Source organism: Oratosquilla oratoria, chromosome 18 (genome assembly GCF_046742065.1).
Source record: "Oratosquilla oratoria isolate Oo_2021 chromosome 18, ASM4674206v1, whole genome shotgun sequence".
In the NCBI taxonomy this organism is placed as follows: domain Eukaryota; kingdom Metazoa; phylum Arthropoda; class Malacostraca; order Stomatopoda; family Squillidae; genus Oratosquilla; species Oratosquilla oratoria.
The window spans coordinates 5395671-5421477 of NC_134794.1; the positions used below are offsets into that span (position 1 = coordinate 5395671).

General features: G+C 49.4%; 2 protein-coding genes across 4 annotated transcripts; both read right to left on the reverse strand.

Annotated features, from left to right (window-relative positions):
• Positions 1-756: 756 nt before the first annotated feature.
• On the reverse strand, positions 757-6578 carry LOC143035011 (uncharacterized). The gene is made up of 5 exons (XM_076201402.1): positions 5675-6578; positions 4269-4407; positions 2649-2746; positions 916-999; positions 757-788 (listed from the first exon to the last, which is right to left on the reverse strand). Exons 1-2 carry the CDS (start codon positions 6576-6578, stop codon positions 4391-4393), a joined length of 921 nt encoding a protein of 306 aa, XP_076057517.1. The 3' UTR covers positions 757-788; positions 916-999; positions 2649-2746; positions 4269-4390.
• On the reverse strand, positions 6458-25807 carry LOC143035013 (uncharacterized). 3 transcript variants are annotated; one of them, XM_076201407.1, is made up of 6 exons: positions 25282-25807; positions 22253-22852; positions 21849-22162; positions 19899-19991; positions 17968-18082; positions 6598-6758 (listed from the first exon to the last, which is right to left on the reverse strand). In XM_076201407.1, exons 3-6 carry the CDS (start codon positions 22104-22106, stop codon positions 6598-6600), a joined length of 627 nt encoding a protein of 208 aa, XP_076057522.1. In that variant the 5' UTR covers positions 22107-22162; positions 22253-22852; positions 25282-25807. The 3 variants fall into 3 exon arrangements, with proteins under 3 accessions (XP_076057520.1, XP_076057522.1, XP_076057521.1); XM_076201405.1 differs by lacking the exon at positions 22253-22852 and having other exon boundaries at positions 6458-6758; XM_076201406.1 differs by having other exon boundaries at positions 21849-22852.

Sequence of the window (25807 nt, forward strand, 5' to 3'; positions counted from 1 at the left end):
CCTTACCTTTTTCTATAGCTTTCTCACATATCTGTCTCACCACAAAAATCTGATCTACACAACCCCTACCTGTCCTAAACCCACACTGTTCCTCACCATTACTCCCTCTGTTCCTCTCCTAATCTTCTCAATCAAGACCCACCCATAAGCCTTCCCAACTACACTTAACAAGCTGATCCCTCTGAAACTACTACAATCACACTTGTCCCACTTTCCCTTGTAAAGTGGAACTATACAGGCACTCCTCTGGCACTCTATCCTCTCTCCAGCAAACATTAAATAACCTCACCAACCAGTCCACCATCACTGTACCTCCTTTCTTCAGACATTCTGCATAGCATCCATCCAACAAAGGTGCCTTACCTGCTCTCATCATCTTAACTGCTGCTTTCACTTCATCTTTCCTTATTTCTCCTCCATTTTCCTCACTCATCACTCTCATTTTCTTTGCACTTCCGACTGCAACTATCTTTCCCTCCCTATCCTCCTTCACATTTAGCAACTCCCTAAAATACTCTGCCCATCTTCCTCTTACTGCCTTCTCTTCCATTATCATCTCACCATCTGCACCTATTAACCTTTCCTTCTCTACTTGATTCGCCTCCTCTTCCTCTCTTAATTTCTTTCCAAAACATCTTTTTATTACTTTCAAAATTTTCTGTCATACTCTTACCCCATTTCACATCTGCTCTCCTCTTTGCTTCCTTTATCTTATGCTTAACTTCCCTTCTCTTTACTTTGTACCTCTCATACGATTCCCTTGTCCTATTTTGTAACCAATTTCATGCCTGGAATAAAAAAAGGGAAATCAATTGATCCGTTAATACAAATGCAGTACATTTGAAGAAGCTGAGGAAACGAAGTTCTGATGCAAATTTTATGTCCACAGGTCACAAGAGACGAACAAAATCTCACCTCCAGAGTCAAACGTCTTTCTTCTGGACCGTACTGATGCACCTCGACTAGGAATCAGCAAACTTGAACCAGACTCTCGTTTTCCTGAAGACGAAAAACAATGGCAGATTTCTTCAACCATAATTTCAAACAAGGTTCTTCCATTAGAATATATGGCACACTCTCTTAAAAAAAAATAAACAAATGATAAAAACAAATAAACAAATAATAATACATACATACATATACCAAAGTCTTTTTGGCCAAAAAAACAAAGGCATAAAATCCACTCCCACCCATTCCATCCCCAACATACTCCACTCCCATCCACCCTCTACCCTCCCTCTTATCTTGGCACCTCCTGGATGACGGGTCATCCCTGCATCCTGCCCTGGGTCATAAGCAATGCAGCAAGAGACAGCACATCCATAGCAAGGGCACTGAATGATAATAATGATAAAAAAAAAATAAATAAATAAATAAAAAATAAATACATACATACATATACCAAGGCTTTTTCCCCCTTCCAAGGGAGGTAGCCAAAAAGGGAAAGGCATAAAAACACTCCCACCCATTTCATCCCTAAATACACTCAAAATAAAACACACTCAAAATAAAACATAAAAGACGCAGATTCCAAAAACTTGTTGGCTCATCCTAACAACTGCCTGCAGTCAATCACGTCTAGCGACTTGTGACGGCTTTGTCCATCTGCGGAGGGCAACTGACTCTCTCTGTCCTCGGTGGCTGCCGTCTGCAGTTGTTCGTCCATACGGCAGAGAGTTAATCCACAATGGACAAATTCGAACTTACAAAACCATTCCGAGACCCTCTACCTTACCTTCACGGTTGTCATCACACGCTCCAACACACAGTGCATCTGCCAAGAGGCGAAGGAGGGTTTGACCTCTTCAATATGAGTCAAATATTCGTGTGCACGTCAGGTTGCCTGATGTACAACGATGCATCACAATGCATGTATTATAAAATACGTAGTGGGCACTTGTAAAGTATGTTGTATTTGTACATACATGCATAAATACGTATACCAAAGGCTTTTTCCCTCTTACACGGGAGGTAGCCAAAAAGAAAAAGGCATGGAAACCACTCCCACCCATGCCATCCCCACATACTCCACTCCCATTCACCACCCCTCCCTCCCTTCCTCTTTTCTTGACTTCTCCTGGATGACAGGTCATCACGGCATCTCACCCACTGCCCTGGGTCAGAAGCAATGCAGCAAGACACAGCACATTCACACCAAGGCCACTTCATTATATCGGCGATCCCCCCACTCCGTCCCCTCAAGCAGAAAAGGAGAAGACGGGGAGAAATACCTTCGGGCTGTGTCAGATTATTTTTCACACATACTCCCTCACTCCCTCTCATCCATCACAACATCATCCATACACAACCATTTTCCATTCACCCTTATTCCTCAACAGACATTCCTCTTTTGCAATGCCCCTTTTACCCCATCCATCCATCTCATCCTAAGTCGCCCCCTCATGTTCACTCCTTCCACCTCTGCCTTCCAAACCTCTTTTACTAGTCTTTCTTCACTTATTCTTTCCACGTGTCCAAACCATCCCAATACTCTTTCATCCACTTTATCTCCCAACTCCCCTACCACCCCTGTTCTCTTCCTCACCTCCTCATTTATCACTAAATCCAACCTAGTAACCCCTACCATACTTCTCAGACACCTCATCTCAAACAGAAAAATAAATAAGTAAAATAAAGTCATTTTCCACCTTATTGACAGGCCCTGCCTGTCCATGAGCGTCATTCCTCCTGATAATTAAGCAGCAATCCAGCCCAGATGGTGCTGTACAGTGACGTCGCGGTCATCCTGAAAACAGAGAAACATTCTTATTCGGCAGTGTGGCCACTCTTTGGCTTTTTTCCCAAGATCTTGGGATTTTTGCCATCATCTTGGAATCTTAGATATAAATGGTAAAAAATGAACAAATCTTGGTGAAAAAAATAAAAGATTCGTTACTTTTTTACAATTCATATCCAAGTTTCCAAGATGATGGCAAAAATCCCAAGATCTTGGGGGGAAAAGCCAAGGAGAGGCCACACTGTTATTCGGAACGTAATATTCAGAAAGTCTCCACCCCCGTTCCTTGTACTGACTTTCACCCGAGCAAACAAGAGATTTTCTTCACATATTAAGTCGCAGACATGCAGATTTTTTTTTTTTTTTTTATTCAATTATCTTATTTATTTTCTAAATCCTGCCCTAGCTACAAATTCATGTGTGGTTTCATCTTGGTTTATATCTTTAAATTCCAACAGTCATATCAAGATTTGGGTTATATCATCCAAGTTATTCCAAGTAGAAATGTTTAAGGTATCAGTCTGGGGGTATTTGCATTTGGGGACAGAGACAATGGTGGTGGTGGGGGGTACTGTAAGTGAATTGGCCCTGCTGCATATGTGCTGTGCCTTGCTGCATTGCTTCTGGCCCAAGGCATTGGGCGGGAGACAGGATGACCCGTCATCCAAGAGGAGCCAAGATGAGAGGGTGGAATGGGTGGGACTGGGTGCGTGCCCTTTGATTTGGCTATCTCCCTTATAAGGGGGAAAAAGCTCTTGGTGTGTATATATATATATATATATATATATATATATATATATATATATATATATATATATATATATATATATGTATATATATAGATCAAACTGAGTAAATACAACAGGCATGATAGTGGGTAAAAAAAAAAAAATACATTGGCCGGGGGTCCAGGGGCAGGGGCAGAGCCCCCAGTGGGGGTCAGGGGGTCTGCGGGCCTAGGCTGAATCCCTGGGGGGCTGAATCACTAGTAAACAAATGCATGCAAGCTGTTCCGTTGATGTTACTATTGATATAATTCAGCCAAAATAAAATCTACCCCAGTCATCACCTTGCTATACATACACATGCGCACCACACCACGTAATGCTCCACAAAACGAATCACTTGCGGGCCAGCACAAAATAAACTGCTTACACACAGGTACAGCCGACATACGATTCGCCCAAAACTTCACATCAACCAAAAATCATTCGACCACAACAATTTTTTTTTATCAAGATCATTTATTAAAATCATTAAGATGATGTTCTCAGTTTTTTGGAAACCAAGTTGCAACCGTCACAAGATAAACTTCCCCTTTCAGTTTCTAAATTGATTAGTTTAACACGTCTTTGTATTACCTCCAATGTTTTCTCCTTCAAAAATTCTTTTTTCAGGCAAAGGTACGGTTAATGACAATCAGGAATTAATGACAAAAAATCGAGCTCATTGTCAGGAAAAGAAAAAAATCGGAATTCCGATTTAAATTGGAAGAATATCATGCCTGATACAAGATAAGTCAATAACCCACCATTGGATAGCTCTGTAGAACTCTGTGCCCTGGGTCCGTGGAGGAACTTGTCGAGTACCTTTTCTCCAAGTCGTCCCACTCCAGTCGAAGATTCTGCTGGTACAAACGGACCTCCCTGTGGCTCAGGATTTGGCTCGTGCTGTACGGAGAACCACAAGAATTATAAGGCACCTTAACTTACACTCTCTGGAAAGATGCAGAGTGCAGGGTGATCTAATAGGTGTTCAAGTGGATCAAAGGCTTTAACAAGGGTGATGCAAACAAGGTCATCATATCAAAACAACAGGGCAGGACTCACAGTAATGGTTATAAACTGGACAAAATTAGATTTCAGAAGGAAATAGGCAAGAATTGGTTTACTAATAGGGTGGTCGACGAATGGAATAGACTTAGTAACCATGTAGTGAGTGCTGAAACTATCAGTTGTTTTAAGAAACGGTTAGACAACTTTATGGATGGGGATGACAGGTGGTGATGGATACGGAGCTGCCTAGTGTAGGCCTCATGGTCTCTTGCAGTCTCCTTCATTCTTATGTTCTTATGAGAACGATGCAGATTCGCAAATAAATACAAATGCACTTTGGTGTGGCTCGGCTTTAGGCTCGTGCTGTACGGAGAACCACAAGAAGGTCAAGAATTAGGAAGATATAATGTAGCAGCACATTTGTAAAATGAGACTTATTAACTCACTGTCGGAGAACGAGATAAGACAGAAGATCCGTATATTTCGACCACTATCTGTGGTCTCCTTCATCGATCTGCTGAAGAGGACCACAGATAGTGGTCAAAATATACGGATCTCCGGTCTTTCTTATCTCATTCTTCAACAGTGGGTTAACGTGTCTCGAGGACAAGAATGATGAAGATTTGCAATACCCTCAATCCCTTCCACAAAACGGCAAACTTATGCGGTTTAATCCAATCCAGCTTACGAGACAGCAATGACGATATGGTTTAACGTCACAAACTTGCCCCCTATCAGGAGGCTAGGACGGGGCCCTGTAGTGGACTTTGTAGCGTGGAATCTAATGAACCATGCCTTTGCTTCAACTCGCCCTACACCTTCCCAAATTCTGTCACTAAATTCCTCAATCCCTCCTCTGATCCTACTACAAGTGCAGAAAATGAGATGACAGAGAGAAATCCCTTCGGGATATGTCAAATTATTAGTCACACATAAAATATATATATATATATATATATGTATATATATATATATATATATATTTATATATATATATAGACAGATATATATTTATATATAGATATATATATATATATATATATATTTATATATATATATATATATATATATATGTATATATATATATATATATATCGTATACTGATGAAACGTCACTAACCTCAAGGGAAGAACCTGTGGTGTAGAAAAAGGTACGACTCACCTGACCTCCAATCCAGTTTCTTGTACGATACGGTACACTTCGGAAGACCTCTTTCGTTACCGCTGGCTCCTGAGACTGGGGTCACTGTTGCGGCAGGTGCCCCGTGCCAGCCAAAAAGTGGTTCCTTGGTAAAACCCTGAGGTCTCTGAGGATGAGTCAAGTGTCTGCCTGGTCCCTTCTTCCCTTTGAAGTTGTACCTGGCTTTGGTTGTCTTTGGTGAGGCCTTCTGGCATGGGGATGTGGATCGCACTCGAGAGGAGCAGGTCTCCGATGGTGGGGAGACACCAGGTGGATGGGACGGTTGGACGACAAGACCCAGGGATGTTTCTTGTGCACACTGCTGGGCCAACACTCCGCTTGACCGAGACGGTAACGAGCACAGTCGGGACCGAGGTTCACAGGAATGGACTGAAGACAACGTTGCGAGCTGCTGAGTCGGTGACACGTGAGGATGAGGCAGTGAAACAAGTGGCGGTGGTGGAGACACGTACGGTTGGTGTGACGAGAGAGGAGCTTGAAATCGGGGTGACACACAACTTTGGAATGCTGATGCATACCCTTTGGACGAAGGCACGTGTAGCAGAGGTGGCAGGGGGCACGGGTGCGAGGGTGATCCGACGGGGTTGGGTAGAGGGGGGCAAGGCTGACCTGTCGTAATATACCCCTGGTGTGTCGGCATGCACGGCTGTGGAGAGGACCCAGAGGGACGAGGGTGTACTGTGGAGGGCTGGGATGAAGCCTGTGGCTGTACTCCATCCTCCTCCTCCTCCTGGAGCAGCACAATATCCGAAGAAGAAACAGTACTCCCATCCCTCATAGTTGGCTCTTCGTATGCCACACGACTCTCTGTAATGGAACAATCATCTACTGCAGCTGTCTGTCCGCTACGATCCGGGAGATTCATGTCCAAAGGTGGTGGCTCCTCATGTTACAGTTCCTCGCCTTCCAACAGGTCCTCTTCTGACAGGGTAGGTTCCTCCCAGCTTGAGTACAAGTCCATCACCAAGGATTCTGGCGAAGGAGGACCGCCGCTCTGCCTGTCCCCGTGGTCGTCCGATGGAGGTTGGAAGGTCAAGGTGTCCACCTGAGGGAGATTTTAGATATTGCCATTAGGTCTCTATATACCAGGGGTGGCCAAACCGTGGCTCTATATGCTGCTCATGGAAATATGATGGCTGATTTTTTTTATCACAGTTAACGTAAAAGGTACATACAAACATATACTAAAGGCTTTTTCCCCCTCACAAGGGAGGTAGCCAAAATACAAAGGCATAGAAACCACTCCCGCCTATTCCATCCCCACATACTCTACTCCCATCCACCCCACCTCCCTCCCTCCCTCCCTCTTATCTTGGCTCCTCCTGGATGACGAGTCATCCCTCACATCTCTTGTGTACTGTAAGGTCTCCATTTACCAAGGGCCACTTGCCACATTCTGTTGACTCCAAACAGTTCTTGGAGTTCTCTGCCCCAGCCCCAATCCCACAGAACCTGAAATGGAGAGGAACCTGTACATTCAAACTCCAAACTGTTCTTGGAGTCTCCAAACCGTTCTTGGAGTCTCTGCCCCAGCTCCCATCCCACAGAACCTGAAATGGAAAGGAACCTGGACATTCAAACTCCAAAACCGTTCTTAGAGTCTCCGCCCCAGCCCCAATCCCACCCCAACACAACCTGAAATGGAGAGGAACCTCCGCGTGCACAATAGGCAGTGCAGGGCTCCTCCAAAGTACATACATACATACATATACCAAGGCTTTTTCCCCCTTACCAGGGAGGTAGCCAAAAAGGACAAGGCATAAAATCATTCCCACCCATTCCATCCCCGAAAACACTCCACACCCCTCCACCTTCCCTCCCATCTTAGCACCTCCTAGATGACGGGTCATCCCTGCACCCTGTCCACTGCCCTAGGTCAGAAGCAGTGTCGCAGGACACAGCACATCCACAGCAAGGCCGCTTCATTAAATTGGTGATCCCCCCTCTCCGTCCCCCCATATAAAGGAGAGGACGGGGAGAAATCCCTTCGGGCTGCGTCAAAATTTTTGCTCACACACACTACCTCACCCCCCATTCCCCCGTCCATTCCACCTCATGCTTCACAACATCTTCCATATACAACCATTCTCCATTCACCCCTGTCTTCTGTCCTCTCCCGTCCTTCCTCAACAGACATTCCCCTCTTCCCCAAAGCCCCCTTCACCCCATCCATCCATCTCATCCTAGGACGTCCCCTCATGTTCACTCCCTCCACATCTGCCTTCCATACCTCCTTTACTAGTCTTTCTTCACTCATTCTTTCCATGTGTCCAAACCATCCTAATACTCTTTCATCAACCCTATCTCCCAACTCCTTTTCCACCCCTGTTCTCCTCCTCACCTCCTCATTTTTCACTCTATCAAGCCTAGTAACCCCCATCATACTTCTCAGACACTTCATCTCAAACACATTCAAGTTCCTTCTCTCTTCCTCTCTTATGTTTCATGTTTCTGCTCCATACAGTGCTGTTGGCACAATCACTCCTTCATACAGTCTCCTCTTAGCATCCATTCCCAAATTTCTATTCCTCATTACACTTGGAAGGCTCCCCCAAAGTGCCGTCAATAAATACCTGGAGAGAGAAAGAGAAGGTAATTTTTCCTTTCTTAGCTCAGGAAAGCTCTTTTGAAACATTTTGAAGTGAAAGGGGGGAGGAGGGAGGGGGGAGAGAGAGGGAGGGGGAGAGGAGGGGAGGGAGAGGGGAGGGAGAGGAGGGGAGGGAGGGGGAGAGAGGAGGGGAGGGAGGAGGGGAGGGAGGGGGAGAGAGGAGGGGCAGGAGGGGGAGAGAGAGGGAGGAGGAGAGGAAGGGAGGGGATGGGGTAGAGGAAGGGGATGGGGGAGGTGGAGGGGGGGAGGAGGGGGAGGTGAAGGGGGTGGGGGAGAGGAAAGGGGTAGGGGAAGAGGATGGGGGAGAGGGAGGGGGTAGGGGGCGAGGGAGGTGGGGGAGAGGGAGGGGGTGGGGGAGAGGGAGGGGGTGGGGGAGAGGAAGGGGGTGGGGGAGAGGAAGGGGGTGGGGGAGAGGAAGGGGGTGGGGGAGAGGAAGGGGGTGGGGGAGAGGAAGGGGGTGGGGGAGAGGAAGGGGGTGGGGGAGGAAGGGGGGGGGAGACAGGGGGTGGGAGAGGGAGAGGATGGGGAGGTGAGGGAGAGGAGAGAGAGGGGGGAAGAGGGGGGAGAGGGAGAGAGGAGAGAGAGGGGGAGAGGAAGGAGAGAAGAGAGAGGGGGAGAAGAGAGGGAGAGAGGAGAGAGAGGGAGAGGGAAAGAGGAGAGGGGTGAGGGATAGGAGAGAGGGGGAGAGGGGTGAAGGATAGAGGAGAGAGGGGGAGAGGAGTGAGGGATAGAGGTGAGAGGGGGAGAGGGGTGAGGGATAGAGGAAAGAGAAGGGGAGAGGAGGAGAGAGGGGAAGAGGGGAGAGGAGAGAGGGGAGAAAAGAGAAGGGGGAAAGGGGGAGAGGAGAGAGGGGGAGAGGAGGAAAAGAGGGAAGAGAGAGGGGGGAGAGGAGGAGAGAAGGGAGAGAGGAGAGAGAAAAGGGAGAGAGGAGAAAGAGGGGGGAAGAGGAGAGAGAGAAGGTAGAAAGGAGCGAGAGGGGGAGAGAGAAGAGAGAGAAGGGGGAGAGAGAAGGGAAAGAGGAGAGGGGGGAGAGGAGAGTGAGGGAGAGAGGGGGAGATGGGGTGAGGAGAGGAGAGAGAGGGAGGAGAGGGGGAGAGAGGAGAGAGGGGGAGAAAGAGGAGGGAGAGAGGGGGAAGGGAGAGGAGGGAGAGAGGGGAGAGAGGAGGGAGAGGGGGAAGAGATAGGAGAGAGAAGAGGGGGAAGAAGGAGGGAAGAGGGGAAGGGAGGAGAGAGAAGAGGGGGGGAAGAGGAGAAGAGGGGGAAGGGAAAGGAGAGAGAAGAGGGGGAGAGAGGAGAGGCGAGAGGAGAGGAGAGAGAAGGGAGAGAGGAGAGAGAGGGGGAAAGAGAGAAGGGAGAGAGGAGAGGAGAGAGAAGGGAGAGAGGAGAGGGGGAAAGAGAGAAGGGAGAGAGGAGAGGGGGAAAAAGAATGGAGAGAGGAGCAGGAGAGAGGAGAGAGAAAAGGGGAAGAGGAGAGGGGGGAGAGGAGAGAGAGGGAGAGAGGGGGAGATAGGGGGTGAGGAGAGGAAAGGGGCAGAGGAGGGAGAGAGGGGGAGGGAGAGGAGAGAGGGGGAGGGGAGGGAGAGGAGAGAGGGGGAGGGGAGGGAGAGGAGAGAGGGGGAGGGGAGAGGATGGAGAGAGGGGGAAGGGAGAGAAGGGAGAGAGGGGGAGGGGAGAGGATGGAGAGAGGGGGAGGGGAGAGGAGGGAGAGGAGGGAGACAGTGGGAGGGGAGAGGAGGGAGAGAGGGGGAGGGGAGAGGAGGGAGACAGAGGGAGGGGAGAGGAGGGAGAGAGGGGGAGGGGAGAGGAGGGAGAGAGGGGGAGGGGAGAGGAGGGAGAGAGGGGGAGGGGAGAGGAGGGAGAGAGGCGAGGGGAGAGTGGAGGAGAGAGGAGAGAAATGAGAGATGGGGAGAAAGGAGATGGGGAGAAAGGAGAGGGGGAGAAGGGAGCGAAGGGGAGAGGAGGAGGGGGAGAGAGGGGGAGAAAGAGGAGGGAGAGAGGAGAGAGGGGAGAGAAGAGAGAGGAGAGAGGGGAGAGAAGAGAGATGGAGGAAGAGAAAGGAGAGACAAGAGAGGGGAGAGAGGAGAGAGAAGAGTGGAGAGAGGAGAGAGAAGAGGGGGAGAGGAGAGAGAAGAGGGAGAAGGGGGAGAGGAGAGAGAAGAGGGAGAGGGGGGAGAGGAGAGAGATGGGGAGGAATGAAGGGGAGAGAGGAGAGCGGGGGAGAGAGGAGGGGGGAAAGAGGAGAGAGAGGAGAGACGGGGGAGAGAGGAGAGACAGGGGAGAGAGGAGAGACGGGAGAGTGAGGAGAAAGGGGCGAGAGGGGGAGAGGGGGAGAGAGAGAGGAGGGGAGAGAGGAGGGGAGAGATAGAGTAGAGGAGGGAGAGGAGACAGAGGAGAGGGGGAGAGGAGAGGTGGAGGAAGGAGAGGTGGAGGAAAGAGAGATGGGGAGGAAAGAGAGAGGGGTAGAGAGGAGAGAGAAGAGTGAGGGGGGAGAGAGGAGGGAGGGGGGAGAGACAAGTGATAGAAAGGGGGGAGAGAGGAGAGGGGGAGGAAAGAGGGGGGAGAGAGGAGAGGGGTGGAAAGAGGGGGGAGAGAGGAGAGGGGGGAAAGAAGAGATGGAGAGAGAGAAGAGAGTTGGGGGAAGAGAGAAGAGAGGAGAAAAAGGGGGAGAGGGGGAGAGAGGAGAAAAAGGGGGGAGAGAGGAGAGAAGAGGGAGAGGGGGAGAGAAGAGGGAGAGGGGGAGAAGAGGGAGAGGGGGAGAGAGGAGAGAAGAGGGAGAGGGGGAGAGAGGAGAGAAGAGGGAGAGGGGGAGAGAAGAGGGAGAGGGGGAGAGAAGAGGGAGAGGGGGAGAAGAGGGAGAGGGGGAGAGGAGAGAGAGGGGGAGGAGAGAGATGGGGAGGAAAGAGGGGAGAGGAGAGAGAAGAGGGGAGAGGAGAGAGAAGAGAGGGGGGAGAGAGGAAAGAGGGGGGAGAGAGGACAGAGGGGGAGAGAGGACAGAGGGGGAGAGAGGACAGAGGGGGAGAGAGGACAGAGGGGGAGAGAGGAGGGGGGAGAGGAGGGGAGAGAAGAGAGGGGGGAGCAGAGAGAGTAGTGAGGAGAAAGGAGAGAAGGGGAAGAATGGAGAGAGGGGGGAGAAAGGAGAGAGGGGGAGAGGAGAGGGGAAGAGAGGAGGGAGAGGAGAGGGGAAGAGAAGAGGGAGAGGAGAGAGATGGGGAGGAAAGAGATAGGGAGAGAGGGGGAGAGAGGAGAGAGAAGAGAGGGGGAGAGGAGAGAAGAGAGGGGGAGAGGAGAGAGTAGTGAGGAGAAAGGAGAGAAGGTGGAGAATGGAGAGGGGGAGAAAGGAGAGAGGGGGAGAAGAGAGAGGAGAGGAGGGAGAGGAGAGGAGGGAGAGGAGAGAAGGGGAGGAAATAGAGGGGTAGAGAGGAGAGACGGGGAGAGAGGAAAGGGGGAGAGAGGGGGGAGAGAGGAGAGATGGGGAGAGAGGAGAAAGGAGAGATGGGGAGAGAGGAGAAAGGAGAGAGGAGAAAGGAGAGATGGGGAGAGAGGAGAAAGGAGAGAGGAGAAAGGAGAGAGGGGGAGAAAGGAGAGAGGGGAGAATGAGAGGGAGAGAGGGGAGAATGAGAGGGGGAGAGAAGAGTCATGGGGGAAGAGAAAGGAGGAGAGAGAAGAGAGGGGAGGAGAGAGAAGAGAGGGGAGAGGAGAGAAGAGAGGGGGGAGGAGTGAGGGAGAGGGGGGAAAGGAGATGGGGAGAAAGGGGGAGAAGTGAGAGAGGAGAGGGAGAGGGGGGAGAATGGGAGAGGAGACGGGAGAGGGGGAGAGAGGAGAGAGGGGAGAAGGGGGAAAGCAGAGGGGGAGAAGGGAGAGAGGGGGAGAAGGGAGAGAGGGGGAGAAAGGGGAGTGGGGGGATGGAGAGAGGAGAGTGGGGGGAGAAGGAAGAGAGAGGAGAGAGGGAGAGAGAGGGAAAGGGGAGAGAGAGGGAAAGGGGAGAGAGGGGGAAAGGGGGGAGAGAGGGGGAAAGGGGGGAGAGAGAGGGAAAGGGGAGAGAGGGGGAAAGGGGGGAGAGAGGGAGAGAAATGGGGGAGAGAGGGGGAGAGAAGAGGGGGGAAAGAGGAGAGGGGGGAAAGAGGAGAGGGGGGAAAGAGGAGAGGGGGGAAAGAGGAGAGGGGGGAGAGAGGGGGAGAAATGAGAAAGGGGAGAAATGAGAAAGGGGGAGAAATGAGAAAGGGGAGAAGGGAGAAAGGGGGAGAAGGGAGAAAGGGGGAGAAGGGAGAAAGGGGAAGGGAGAAAGGGGAAGGGAGAAGGGAGAGAGGGGGAGAAGGGAGAGAGGGGGAGAAGGGAGAGAGGGGGAGAAGGGAGAGAGGAGAGAGGGGGAGAGGAGAGGGGGAGAGAAGGGAGAGAGGAGAGGGGGAGAGGAGAGGGGGAGAGGAGGAGAGAGAAGGGAGAGGAGGAGAGAGAAGGGAGAGGAGGAGGAGAGAGAAGGGAGAGGAGGAGGAGAGAGAAGGGAGAGGAGAGGAGGGGGAGAGAGGAGAGTGGGGGAAGAGTGGAGAGAGGAGAGGAGAGTGGGGGAAGAGTGGAAAGAGGAGAGGAGAGAGGGGGGAGAGACGGTGAGAGGAGAGAGGGGGGAGAGACGGTGAGAGGAGAGAGGGGGAGAGACGGAGAGAGGAAAGGAGAGAAGGGGGAGAAAGCAGAGAGGGGGAGAAGGGAGAGAGGGGGAGAAGGGAGAGAGGGGGAGAAGGGAGAGAGGGGGAGAAGGGAGAGAGGGGGAGAAGGGAGAGAGGGGGAGAAGGGAGAGAGGGGGAGAAAGGAGAGAGGGGGGGAGAGTGGGGGAGAGACGGAGAGGAGAGAGGGGAGAGTGGGGGAGAAAGCAGAGAGAGGAGGGGGAGAGGGAGAGGGGAGAGGGGAGAGGGAGAGAGGAGAGGGAGAGAGGAGAGGGGGAACGAGAGGAGAGGGGGAGAGAGGAGAGGGGGAGAGAGGGGGAGAGAGGAGGAAAGAGGGGGAAGAGAGGAGAGAGAAGAGAGGGGGAGAGAGGGGGAGAAAGGAGAAAGGGAGAAATGGGGAGAAGGGAGGAGAGGAGAGGGGGAGAGAGGAGAGTGGAGAGGAGAGAGGGAGAGAGGAGAGAGGGAGAGAGGAGAGAGGGAGAGAGGAGAGAGGAGAGAGGAGAAAGGAGAGAGGAGAGGGGGAGAGAGAGGAGAGAGGAGAAAGGAGAGAGGAGAGGGGGAGAGAGGGGGAGAGAGGGAGGAGACATGAGGAGAAAGCAGAGAGGGGGGAGAGGGAGGAAAGATGGGGAGAAAGCAGAGAGAGGAGAGAGGGGGAATGGGAGAGGGAGGTAGAGGGAGAGAGGGGGATAGGGAGAGAGGAGAGGAGAGAGAAGGGGAGAGGGGGGAGAGAGAAGAGAGAGGGGGGAGAGAGAAGAGAGGGGGGAAAGAGAAGAGGGGGAGAGAGGAGAGAGGGAGAGAGGAAGGGGAGAGAAGAGAGGGAGAGAGGAGAGAGGAAGGGGAGAGAAGAGGGGGAGAAAGGAGAGAGAGAAGCGGGAGATGAGGGGGAGAAAGGAGAGAGAGAAGCGGGAGATGAGAGGGGTAGAGGAGAAGGGGGAGGAGAGGGATAGGGGGGAATGGAGAGGGGGAAAGGGAGGGGGAAAGGGAGGGGGGAGAGGAGAATGGAGAGAGGAGAGGGGGAGAGAGAAGAGGGGGAGAGAGGAGAGGGGGAGAGAGGAGAGGGGGAGAGAGAAGAGGGGGAGAGAGGAGAGGGGGAGAGAGAAGAGGGGGAGAGAGGAGAGTGGGGGAAGTGAGGAGAGAGGCAAGGGGGAGAAGTGGGAGAGAGGAAAGGGGGAGAAGTGGGAGAGACAGAGAGGGGGAGAAGTGGGAGAGACAGAGAGGGGGAGAATTGGGAGAAAGGAGAGAAGGGGAGAAAGCAGAGAGGGGGAGAAGGGGAGAAGGGAGAGAGGGGGAGGGTAGGGGAGAGACGGAGAGAGGAGAGAGTGGGGGGGAGGAGGAGAGTGGGGGGGGAGATGGAGAGAGGGGAGAGTGGGGAGAGTGGGGGGAGAGGGAGGGAAGAAGGAGAGATGGGGGAGAAAGCAGATAGAGGAGAGGGAGAGAGGAGAGGGGGGAGAGAGGAGAGGGGGGGAGAGAGAGGAGAGGGGGGAGAGAGGAGAGGGGGGAGAGAGGAGAGGGGGAGAGGGGGGAGAGAGGAGAGGGGGAGAGAGGGGGAGAGAGGAGAGGGGGGGAGAGAGGAGAGAGGGGGGAGAGAGGAGAGGGGGGGAGAGAGGAGAGGGGGGGAGAGAGGAGAGGGGGGAGAGAGGAGAGGGGGGAGAGAGGAGAGGGGGGAGAGAGGAGAGAGAGGAGAGAGGAGGGAGAGGGGGGAGAGAGAGAGGGGGGAGAGAGGAGGGAGAGAGAGAGGGGGGAGAGAGGAGAGAGAGAGAGAAAGAGGGAGAGGGGGGGAGAGGAGAGGGAGAGGAGAGGGGGAGGAAAGAGAGGGGGAGAGAGGAGAGAGGGGGAGAGAAGAGAGGGGGAGAGAGGAGATAGGGGGAGAGAGAGGAGAGAGGGGGGAGAGAGGAGAGAGGAGAGAGGGGGAGAGAGGAGAGAGGGAGGGAGAGAGAGGGGGAGAGAGGAGAGAGAGGGGGAGAGAGGAGAGAGGGGGAGAGAGGGGGAGAGAGGAGAGAGGGGGAGAGAGGAGAGAGGGGGAGAGGAGAGAGGGGGGGAGAGAGGAGAGAGGGGGAGAGAGGAGAGAGGGGGAGAGAGGAGAGAGAGAGAGGAGAGAGAGGGGGGAGAGAGGAGAGGGGGGAGAGAGGAGAGGGGGGAGAGAGGAGAGAGAGGGGGAGAAATGGGGGAGAGGGGGAGAGAGAGGAGAGAGAGAAGAGAGATGGGGGAGAGAAGAGGGGGAGAGAGAAAAGAGAAGAGAGCAGGGGAGAGAAGAGAGCAGGGGAGAGAAGAGAGAGGGGGAGAGAGAAGAGAGAGGGGGGAGAGAAAGAGAGAGGGGGAGAGAAAGAGGAGAGAGGGGGAAAGAAGAGGGGGAGAGAAAAGAGAGGGGGGAGAAAAGAGAGGGGGGAGAGAAGAGAGGGGGAGAGAAGAGAGAGGGGGGAGAGAAGAGAGAGGGGGGAGAGAAGAGAGAGGGGGGAGAGAAGAGAGGGGGGAGAGAAGAGAGGGGGGAGAGAAGAGAGGGGGGAGAGAAGAGGGGGGGAGAGAGAGGAGAGGGGGAGAGAGAGGAGAGGGGGAGAGAGGGGAGAGGGGGAGAGAGAGGAGAGGGGGAGAAAGAGGAGAGGGGGAGAGAGAGGAGAGGGGGAGAGAGAGGAGAGGGGGAGAGAGAGAAGAGAGGGGGGAGAGAGAGAAGAGAGGGGGGAGAGAGAGAAGAGAGAGGGGGAGAGAGAAGAGAGGGGGAGAGAGAGAAGAGAGAGGGGGAGAGAGGAGAGAGGGGGAGAGAGGAGAGAGGGGGAGAGAGGAGAGAGGGGGAGAGAGGAGAGAGGGGGAGAGAGGAGAGAGGGGGAGAGAAGAGAAAGGGGAAGAGAAGAGAAAGGGGAAGAGAAGAGAAAGGGGGAGAGAAGAGAGAGGGGAGAGAGGAGAGGGGAGAGAGGAGAGGAGAGAGAGAGAGGGGAGAGAGGAAAGGAAGGATAGAGAGGGGGAGAGTGGAGAGAGGGGGAAGAGAGGAGGAGAGAGAAGAGAGAGGGGGGAGAGACACGTGATAGAACGGGGTGAGAGAGGGGGAAGAGACACGTGATAGAAAGGGGGAGAGAGGGGGAAGAGACAAGTGATAGAAAGGGGGAGAGAGGGGGGAGACAGGAGAGGAGAGAGGGGAAAGACAGAGAGAGAGGAGAGAGAGAGAGAGAGGAGAGAGGGAGAGAGAGGGGAGAGAGAGAGGGGAGAGAGGAGAGGGGGAGAGAGGAGAGGGGAGAGAGAGAAGAGAGGGGGAGAGAGAAGAGATGGGGGAGAGAGAAAAGAGAGGGGAGAGAGAAGAGAGAGGGTGAGAGAGAGAAGAGAGAGGGTGAGAGAGAGAAGAGAGGGTGAGAGAGAGAAGAGAGAGAAGAGAGGGGGAGAGAAGAGAGAGAAGAGAGGGGGAGAGAAGAGAGAGAAGAGAGAGAAGAGAGGGGGAGAGAGAAGAGAGGGGGGAGAGAGAAGAGAGGGGGGAGAGAGAAGAGAGGGGGGAGAGAGAATAGAGGGGGGAGAGAGAAGAGAGGGAGAGAGAAGAGAGGGGGAGAGAAGAGAGGGGGAGAGAGGAAAGGGGGGAGAGAGGAGAGAGGAGGAGACAGAGGGGGAGAGAGGAGGAGACAGAGGGGGAGAGAGGAGAGAGGGGGGAAAGAGATGAGAGAGAGAAGAGAGGGGAGAGACAAGTGATAGAAAGGGGGGAGAGAGGAGAGAGAGAGGAGAAGACAAAGACAGAGAGAGAAAGAGAGAGGAGAGAAGATAGGGGAAGAGAGAAAAGAGGGGGGAGAGAGAAAAGAGGGGGGAGAGAGAAGAGAGAGGAGAGGGAGAGAAAGGGTGGAGAGGGGGTAGAGAAGAGGGAAAGAGAGAAGAGAGAGAGGGAGAGGGGGGAGAGGAGAGGGAGAGAGGGAGAGGGGGGAGAGGAGAGGGAGAGAGGGGAGAGAGAGAAGAGAGAGGGGGAGAGAAAAGAGAGGGGGGAGAGAGAGAAAAGAGGGAGAGAGAGAGAAGAGAGGGGGAGAGAGAAGAGAGGGGGAGAGAGAAGAGAGGGGGAGAGAGAAGAGAGGGAGGGGGAGAGAGAAGGGAGGGGGAGAGAGAAGGGAGGGGGAGAGAGAGAAGAGAGATGGGGAGAGAGAAGAGAAGAGGGGGAGAGAGAAGAGAAGAGGGGGAGAGAAGAGAAGAGGGGGAGAGAAGAGAGAGGGGGAGAGAGAGGGGGAGAGAGAAGAGAGAGGGGGAGAGAGAAGAGAGAGGGGGAGAGAGAAGAGAGAGGGGGAGAGGAAAGGGGGGAAAGAGGAGAAAGGGGGGAAAGAGGAGAGAGGGGGGAAAGAGGAGAGGGGGGAAAGAGGAGAGAGGGCAAGAGAGGAGAGAGGGCGAGAGAGGAGAGAGGGCGAGAGAGGAGAGAGGGCGAGAGAGGAGAGAGGGGGAGAGAGGAGAGAGGGGGAGAGAGAGGAGAGAGGGGGAGAGAGAGGAGAGAGGGGGGAGAGAGAGGAGAGAGGGGGGAGAGAGAGGAGAGAGGGGGGAGAGAGAGGAGAGAGGGGGGAGAGAGAGGAGAGAGGGGGGAGAGAGAGGAGAGAGGGGGGAGAGAGGAGAGAGGGGGGAGAGAGAGGAGAGAGGGGGGAGAGAGAGGAGAGAGGGGGGAGAGAGGAGAGAGGGGGGAAAGGGATGAGAGGGGGAGAGAGAAGAGAGAGGGGGGAGAGACAAGTGATAGAAAGGGGGGAGAGAGGAGAGAGAGGAGAGAGAGGGAGAGGGGAGAGGAGAGAGGGGAAAGACAGAGAGAGAGACAGAGAGAGAGACAGAGAGAGAGAGAGAGAGAGAGAGACAGAGAGAGAGAGAGAGAGAGAGGAGAGAGAAAGAGAGAGAGAGAGAGAGAGAGAGAGAGAGAGAGAGAGAGAGAGAGAGAGAGAGAGAGAGAGAGAGAGAGAGAGAGAGAGAGAGAGAGAGAGAGAGAGAGAGAGAGAGAGAGAGAGGAGAGAGAGAGAGAGGGTGGGGAAGAGAGAGAGGAAGAGAGAGAGAGACCATACCTTGCTCATCAGGTCCCCACTCTTCTTCTTGGGGGCGGCCACAGCGTGACCCCGTCTGTAGCCCTTCACGATGATTTCTTGACCACCGATGTCGTGCGCGCGCGCCCACGTTCACCTGCAAAGTCTGTTACACTTCTGTGGATCCACTCCCTCCCCCCCTGATGCCCCCTTTCTGGGCAACGGACGGAGTGATCATCTTTGTCACAATTAATATGTAACTGGCGACGAATGCCAAGGGCCTTCCATTCAAGATGATTCGATTCCTACGTAAACATCACGAGGTGCGAGTGGGTATGTGTGGATGCCGGCGTCAGCATCTTGATTATACATTTTCTTTTTCGTAGTTGTACACGAGTTACCCCCAGATTCTGTGAGCTGGTTTGATCACCTTTCCTGGGTTTATTATTACTCGGAGTAAAAGAGAACGAGTAATACGGCAGCAGTGGCTTTATATTTTAGAATGCGAGTAGTGTGATGCATCGTACATATGACAGCCAATGCTGTGTGCGAGAATTTGACTCGTGCTGAAGTGGTTAATACGTATCTGGGAACAACTGCCGAGGGCACTGCGCTCAAGAAGACCTTGTATTTAAAAGCGGCAGAAAGGAAGTTGAGGGGGGGTGAGGGAGTATGCATGAGAAATAAATTTGGCGCAGCCCGAAGGAATTTCTCCCCATCTTCTCCCTTTCTGCATGAGGGAACAGAGAGGGGGGGGGGGTCGCCGAATTAATGAAGCGACCTTGCTGAGGATGTGCTGTGTCTTGCAACACCGCTTGTGACCCAGGGCAGTGGGCGAGATGCAGGGATGACCCATTGTCATCCAGGAGGTGCCAAGATAAGAGGGAGGGTAGAGGGTAGAGGGTGGAGGGGAGTGGAGTGTATCAGGGATGGAATGGGTGGGAGTGGTTTCCATGCCCTTTTCTTTTTGGCTACCTCCCGTGTGAGGCCTTTGGTAGATGTATGTAATGTACAGAAAGGAAGATCCATAATACGGGGGGGGGGGGGGATTCAGAGGAAGGAAATGGCTAACCTCTTCAATAGGAGTCAAATCCTCTCTCGCGCAGCATTGGGTGCCTAATGCACGATGCATCACACTACTGGCGTCATAAAACATGAAGTCACTGCTGGTATTAATCATTCTCTTTCACCGAGTATTAACAAACGCAGAAAACACGATCAAACCAGCAGTTCACAGAATGGGGGGTTCACTCGGCTACGACTACAAAATGAATATAATCAAGACGCCAACATCCTCGTATATCCACTCACGTCTCATGACGCCTACGTGGGCATCATCACATCGAAGAGATTAATTAAGAAGTACGGGGTGCAGTGCAGGTTACGACGATAGATACGAGAAAAAATGTGGAAGTGAGAGCAGGGGGTCAGTACATCTGATAAATTGATTAAAGTGCATACCTAACACAATATAGCAATAGGAAATAAAATTTTAATTTTGTAAACCATAATACATCAATGTAATACATGGCCATTGTTGGCAGAAATTAATAATAGAAAAGGTTGCTAAAAACTATAGACAAACGTAACCACTTTGGTTAGTTGAGACACCATCTTTCTTTTGGCAGTGGAGGCTGAAGAAATTAAAGTATGATATTTTTGTCTATTCTAGCCCTTACCTGACCTACCAACCTAACCAAACCTGCATTTAGTAATGCAATACCTGTAATTCTTGAGGTCATTAGGGTTGTCATCATCTCAGACCTCCAAATCTATCAAAACAAAGTTGGCATCTAAAGGAGTCTAAGCGACTTTGTTCATTTCTGTACAGGTTACAACGTTTTCCGATAACGATTTCTGCTGAGAAAAATATCTATTACATTGATGTATTGTAATTTACAAAAAAAAAATTTTTTTCTGGTGCTATACTACTTCTAAGAAAAATAGCGTACATCCGTGTTACGAGAACTTACCTGGACAATGCCGTTTCTGTAATCTGGATTCCCGATGCAATGAAGCTCCAGCTCTTTGCCTCCTCTGAGCCTCTCCGTGAGCCATTCCCGTCCCTGCATGGTGAAAGGAGGGCGTGGTGAAAGACAGTGATGGTGTCCAGAAGTGATGGGGATTGTTCACTTCTGGCATCGTAACTCTTATGGCCATTGATGTTACGCCCCAAGAAAACCATGCAGGAGGGCCTCACATGGGGGTGCATTTGCCATAGGACGGTACATTTAGGGGGGTGGCGGCAATTCTAGTCTGGACGTGCCACCCAGAAGGCTGACAAAATAATCATATTAAATAAAAAGGTCAAAGGAACCCTCAATATTTTACCATAATATACGAATTTTGCGTTAAGACTCAACAGAATACGAAATTTTTTCCCTTAACCCCTTCCATACGGTGCCGCACATGTAGGCGTCATGGGGAGCGAGTGTATTCGCGAGGCTGCCATATCGGCGTCTTGATTATATTTATTGTAGTCGCCCCTCCATAATGACATTCTTTCTAATTCTTTTGTAATCGCATTTTCTATGGTTATCAAAATTCACGGGTGAAGAGAGAACGATCGATATAAGCGGTGACTATATTTTATGATGCGAGTATTATTACGACACACGTCGTGCATTGGCACTGCACCGGAATCGCTACGTGTGCGGCACCGTATGGAAGGGGTTAACCTTTCTGCAATAGGGACATTAAATAATATTTATAAATCTGTTTAATTATTTCGCATGCCAACAGCTACAATAGGCGCATTAAGGGATGGTGGAGATGATAAGTGGTGATGGGGGAAAGGAGGGGGGCATCCCTGAGTCCTTTGCTGGGGGGGGGGGCACTTAGGCACGTAATGGCTCTGAAACTACGAACTTTGTTCCAACTTGAAACGAGGCATCGAGAATCGAGAGGGGTAAATGCCACACCTCCTCTGTACGGAAATAGGGTTCTTAAAGCATCTGACGTTAACCTCTTCAATACAAATTAAATACTTGTGCCTGACGTACAACGATGCATCACAATACTTGCACTATAAAATGTAAAGCTACAGCTGCTGTTATATTCATTCTCTTTCACACAAAATGTTCATGTCCACAGAAAATGTGATCAAGCCTGTTCACATAATACTGGGGTCACTAGTCGACTCCATCTAAAAAATAAAGATTATCAGGACACTCACAGCAGCATCTTTGTATACTCACGTCTCATGACGCCTATGCAGTCACATCGTATTCTAGGAGTTAAGAGGCAAGATGTCTTACACATGATGCCCGCATTTTCCCCGATTGTAGATGCCTCAAATGCATTCGTGATCTTTGCCAATTCTGCATTTCCCCCTTTCTATTCTAGACGCATCAAATGCATTCATGATCTTTGCCAATTCCGCCATTACTGTCAAAAGGTTTTCCTCATTTGATCTCTTGATTATCAATCACTGTTGCCATTAGGTTCAACTGTGATCTTGGAGTGAAGGAAAGGAGGGGGAAAGGGAGGGAAGGAGACATGAGGAAGAGAGGGAGACAGGTAGGGAGGTGTTTGATAGAAAGAGAGAGGCGAGAGGCATAGAGAGAGATACGAGAGAGAATGATTGTGATGATGCCATTCAGTTCAACATCACAAACTCCCCCCTATCAGGGAGGCTAAGACAGTGCTCCTTACGGTGGGCCTTGTAACGTGGAATCTAATGAACTATACCCCAAGCAGGGTTCGAATCGTCATCATCTCTACCTTCGCCGCAAGTGATTTGGTTTAATGTCACAAACTCCCCCTATTGGAAGGCTAGGACAGTGCCCCTCAAAGAGGACTTCGTATCGTAACGACACCCTAACCCACTTGGCTAGTGAGATACAAGAGAGATAACACATTATGACATCAACCCTTAGAGCAAACTTTAGACAGACAAGGAAGTCTGTAGTAGGTCGCGTTACCTGCCGCAGAAGGTCTGGATCTGCCTTGCGTAGGGGGCTGACGTTCTTGAGCACCAACTCCGTCAGGAACGGAGTGAAGTCCTTCGTGCTCCTGGGCAGGAGGGGTAAGTCGTCCTTCCTCACAACAACCGAACGACCGTTGTCGACCAAAGTCACCAAGAACTCCTCCACTTCCCACAGCTTCTCTTCCAGTTCACCTTCCTGCCGTTTCCCTTCCTCATTGTCATCCTGCTGCACCTCCTCTTTACGATCCTCCATCCCGGGGGACACAATTTGCACTCATTCCAAATGTCCTCGACCTGGAGTCCATAAATCTGGAAAAAAAAAAATAATAATAATAATAATAATAAATAAAAAATAAATAAATAAATAAAAAAAATGAACCACAAAGGTTACATATTTACCTAGTTGTATTTTACGGGATGAGAGCTATGCTCGTAGTGACCCGTTTTCGTATCTCTCCGCATCCAGTTTATTCTTAAAATTGTGTATAGTTTTTGCATTCACTGTTTCTCCATTCAGTTTGTTCCAGACATCAATCACTCTGTGTGGGAAGCTATTCTCTTTCAGGTCTCTTCTGTAACTGTTCTTCTTTAGTTTCTTTTTGTGTCCTTTTGTTTATCTTCTGTCCCACTTTAGCAAGTTGTCTCTATCGAGAATTTCCATCCCTTTCATATTTCTGTAAATGGTCAACAAATCACCTCTTTCTCTTCTCTGTACCAGTGTTGACAGATGTAATTTCTCCAATCTTTGTTCATATGTCAGATTTGACAATGTAGGTGCCATTTTTGTCGCTGCTCTTTGGATTCTTTCTAAAAATATTTGTGCTCTTTCTCCTCCGCCCAACTTACGATGTACCAAATTCCTCACCCCGCTATTTATATAAACGACATGGATGAAGGAATTAAATGCTACATAAACTTCTTTGCAGATGATGCAAAACTACTGAAGAGAGTGAGTAACGAGGAAGACTGTAAATCTTTTCAGGGAGATCTGGACAACGTCTGGAATTGGAGTAAAAAGAACAAAGTGAATTTCAACATTCAAAAATGTAGTATAATGGAATTTGGAAAAAGCAAAAATAGAATATCCGGTAAATACAAAATTGGAACAAAAAAGTTACAAAAGTAAATTCAGAAAGAGACCTAAGAGTGATCATTTCAAATGACATGACACTAGACAAACATGTGAACAAAATAGTTGGAGAAACCTACAACTTAATAAGATCAATGAAAGTGGCTTTTGACTACATAGATGAGGAGATGGTGAAGAAAATCCTAGTTACACTGATAAGACCAAAATTAGAGTATCCAGTACAAAAAACTAGAAAGAATTCAAAGAGCACTAACAAAGATGGCACCAACACTCAGTATGCTGACATATGAACAAAGATTGGACAAACTAAAATTAATAACTCTGGAACAAAGAAGAGAAAGAGGAGATTTGATATCCATATATAGAATTATGAAAGGGATGGAAATCCTTGACAGGGATGATCTACTTAAATGGGACAATAGAAATATAAGGGGACACAAGAAACTTAAGAAGGACAGTTACAGAAGAGATATGAAAAAGAATAGCTTTCCACATAGAGTGTTAGATACATGGAATAAATTGAAAGAGAAAACAGCGAGTACTAAAACTATACACAACTTTAAGAAAGAACTGGATGCGGAAAGATACAACTGCGGGTCCCTAGGGACGAGCATAGCTCTTCTCCCGCAAAATACAACTACGTAAATACACACACACAATAGAATATAAGGACAATATAAAATTGGAGCTAAGGAGGTAAAGAAAGTGGGATCCGAAAAAGATTTGGGAGTAATTATCTCAAACGACTTGTCCTATAATAAACAAATAAACAAAATTCTCAGAGAATCCTATAACTTGTTAAGATCAATAAAAGTGACATTTACATATTTGGACAAAGAAATTATTGAAAAAATATTAGTCACACTGATAAGGCTAGACTAGAATATGCAGCGACATTGTGGTCACCCAGTACCAAAAAGAATATAAAGAAAATAGAAAGAACCCAGAGAGCAGCCACAAAAATGGCCCCTGCATTTTCAAAATTGTCATATGAAGAGAGACTGGCTAACTTGGAGTTACCGATTCTGGAGCAAAGAAGAGAGAGAGGCACCCTACTGACTATCTACAGAATCATGAAGGGCATAGAAATACTTGATAGAGAGGACTTGTTAAACTGGGACAAGAGAAACACAAGAGGACATGGAAAGAAAGCCAAAAAACAGTTATACAAGAGATCTGAAGAACAGCTTTCCACACAGAGTAGTGGACACTTGGAACAAACTGGACAAAAAAATAGTGTGTGCAAAAGCCATTCATGAATTTAAGAGCAAACTAGACACTGCGAGATACAAAGGCAGGACACCATGTGCGTAGCTCCCCCTTCCCGTAAAATACAACTAGGTAAACTACAGAGTCCTCTGTGAGGGGCACCGTCCTAGCCCTCTGATAGGTAGGGGGGAGTTTGAGATGTAATACCATATCATTATTATCATTTTTAATCAATGTAGGCCTAATCATACTTGATATCAAATCTTCTAGTTTGCGGAAAACTTTTGACTGCCTTGGGGTCTTTAAAGGGTTTTTACTGCCATGCAAAACTTCTTTTGACATTCCCGGTAACAGATCATACAATTCCCAAGTAAATGCTCTTCAGGGCTCTGAAGTCATGAACACACTTAAAACAAGTGCTCCAAAGCCGGGTATGTTACTTATTTTCTTTTCAGATAATAAGACAGTGCTGTCACTATTGACTTATCATTTGTTTCTTTACAGAACTGAAGAAAAGGTGAAAGAATCTAACTTAAAATATTTGCATTAAGGGAAGCAAAAACCTACCCAAATCTTTAAATAGAAATTATTCCCATACCATATGAGCAAGTTTAACAATAACCACAAACTCAATAATAAAAAATCAAATAAACTAAGGAATAAAATACAACATATTAATATAAATGTGTCATTTACCTAATTTTAAAATTAGACAAGACTGGATAACCTTTTATGTACAACTCTCATTGATAACTGCAACCTCTGCCATTTTTGTACAAAGATTTAATTTAATCAAAATAATCTTACTTTTGTAAATTGTACTGACAGTCACCAGTAGAAAGCTACTGGGCAATGCAGCCAATACAATACAGAATTACTGTATTCACAAAATACATATTTCTGCATTGCATTGTCGTAAGCCAAATCAGTGTATTATTCTTATTTTTCTCCCTATATTCAGTATTTAAATCATGACTTTAAATCTTATATGAATTGATCGACACACCAATCAACTGGTCCTCCATTTGTTTTGTTACAATTTTGTGACAAGTAGTTCCATAAATTTTCAGTTTTGTTGATAAAATAATTCAACTTTACGTTAGCTATTGTTGATGTCACTATTTCTTACCTCTGTAATATCCGGGGGAAGGTTTTCAGTCTTTATGCTTGGATATTTGTACCATTTTCTTTCCATTTTGAATAATTTTGTATCTGTCGACCTACCACTTTCTGCCTGACACTCACTTTCGCCTGCATTGTTTCTATGCGCAGTCGCATTTGCTAAAAATGCAACGTTTGATATATGAAATTAAATAGTTCATGAATAGTTTTCACTGTGAAGAAATACTTGGGAAAATAAGAGGAGTTATTTATTAGACTGAATAAGCTAGCGTGACAAAAGTAAAATAATATGAATGTGTACACACACACACACACATATGAGCAGAAGGTATTGCATGACAAGTTGGTATTTATCGAATTTTGTAAGGGAATGGGAATCACCTGTTATGAAAGTGAGATAGAAGAAATAAGGAGATTGGGAAAGTATGAAGGATCAGATGAAGGTAGAGCGAGACCTATCTTGGTGACTCTGTATTATATGTTTGGTTCTCTCGCATTACGGACAAGAGGGCAGTTAAATTACATTTGGGACT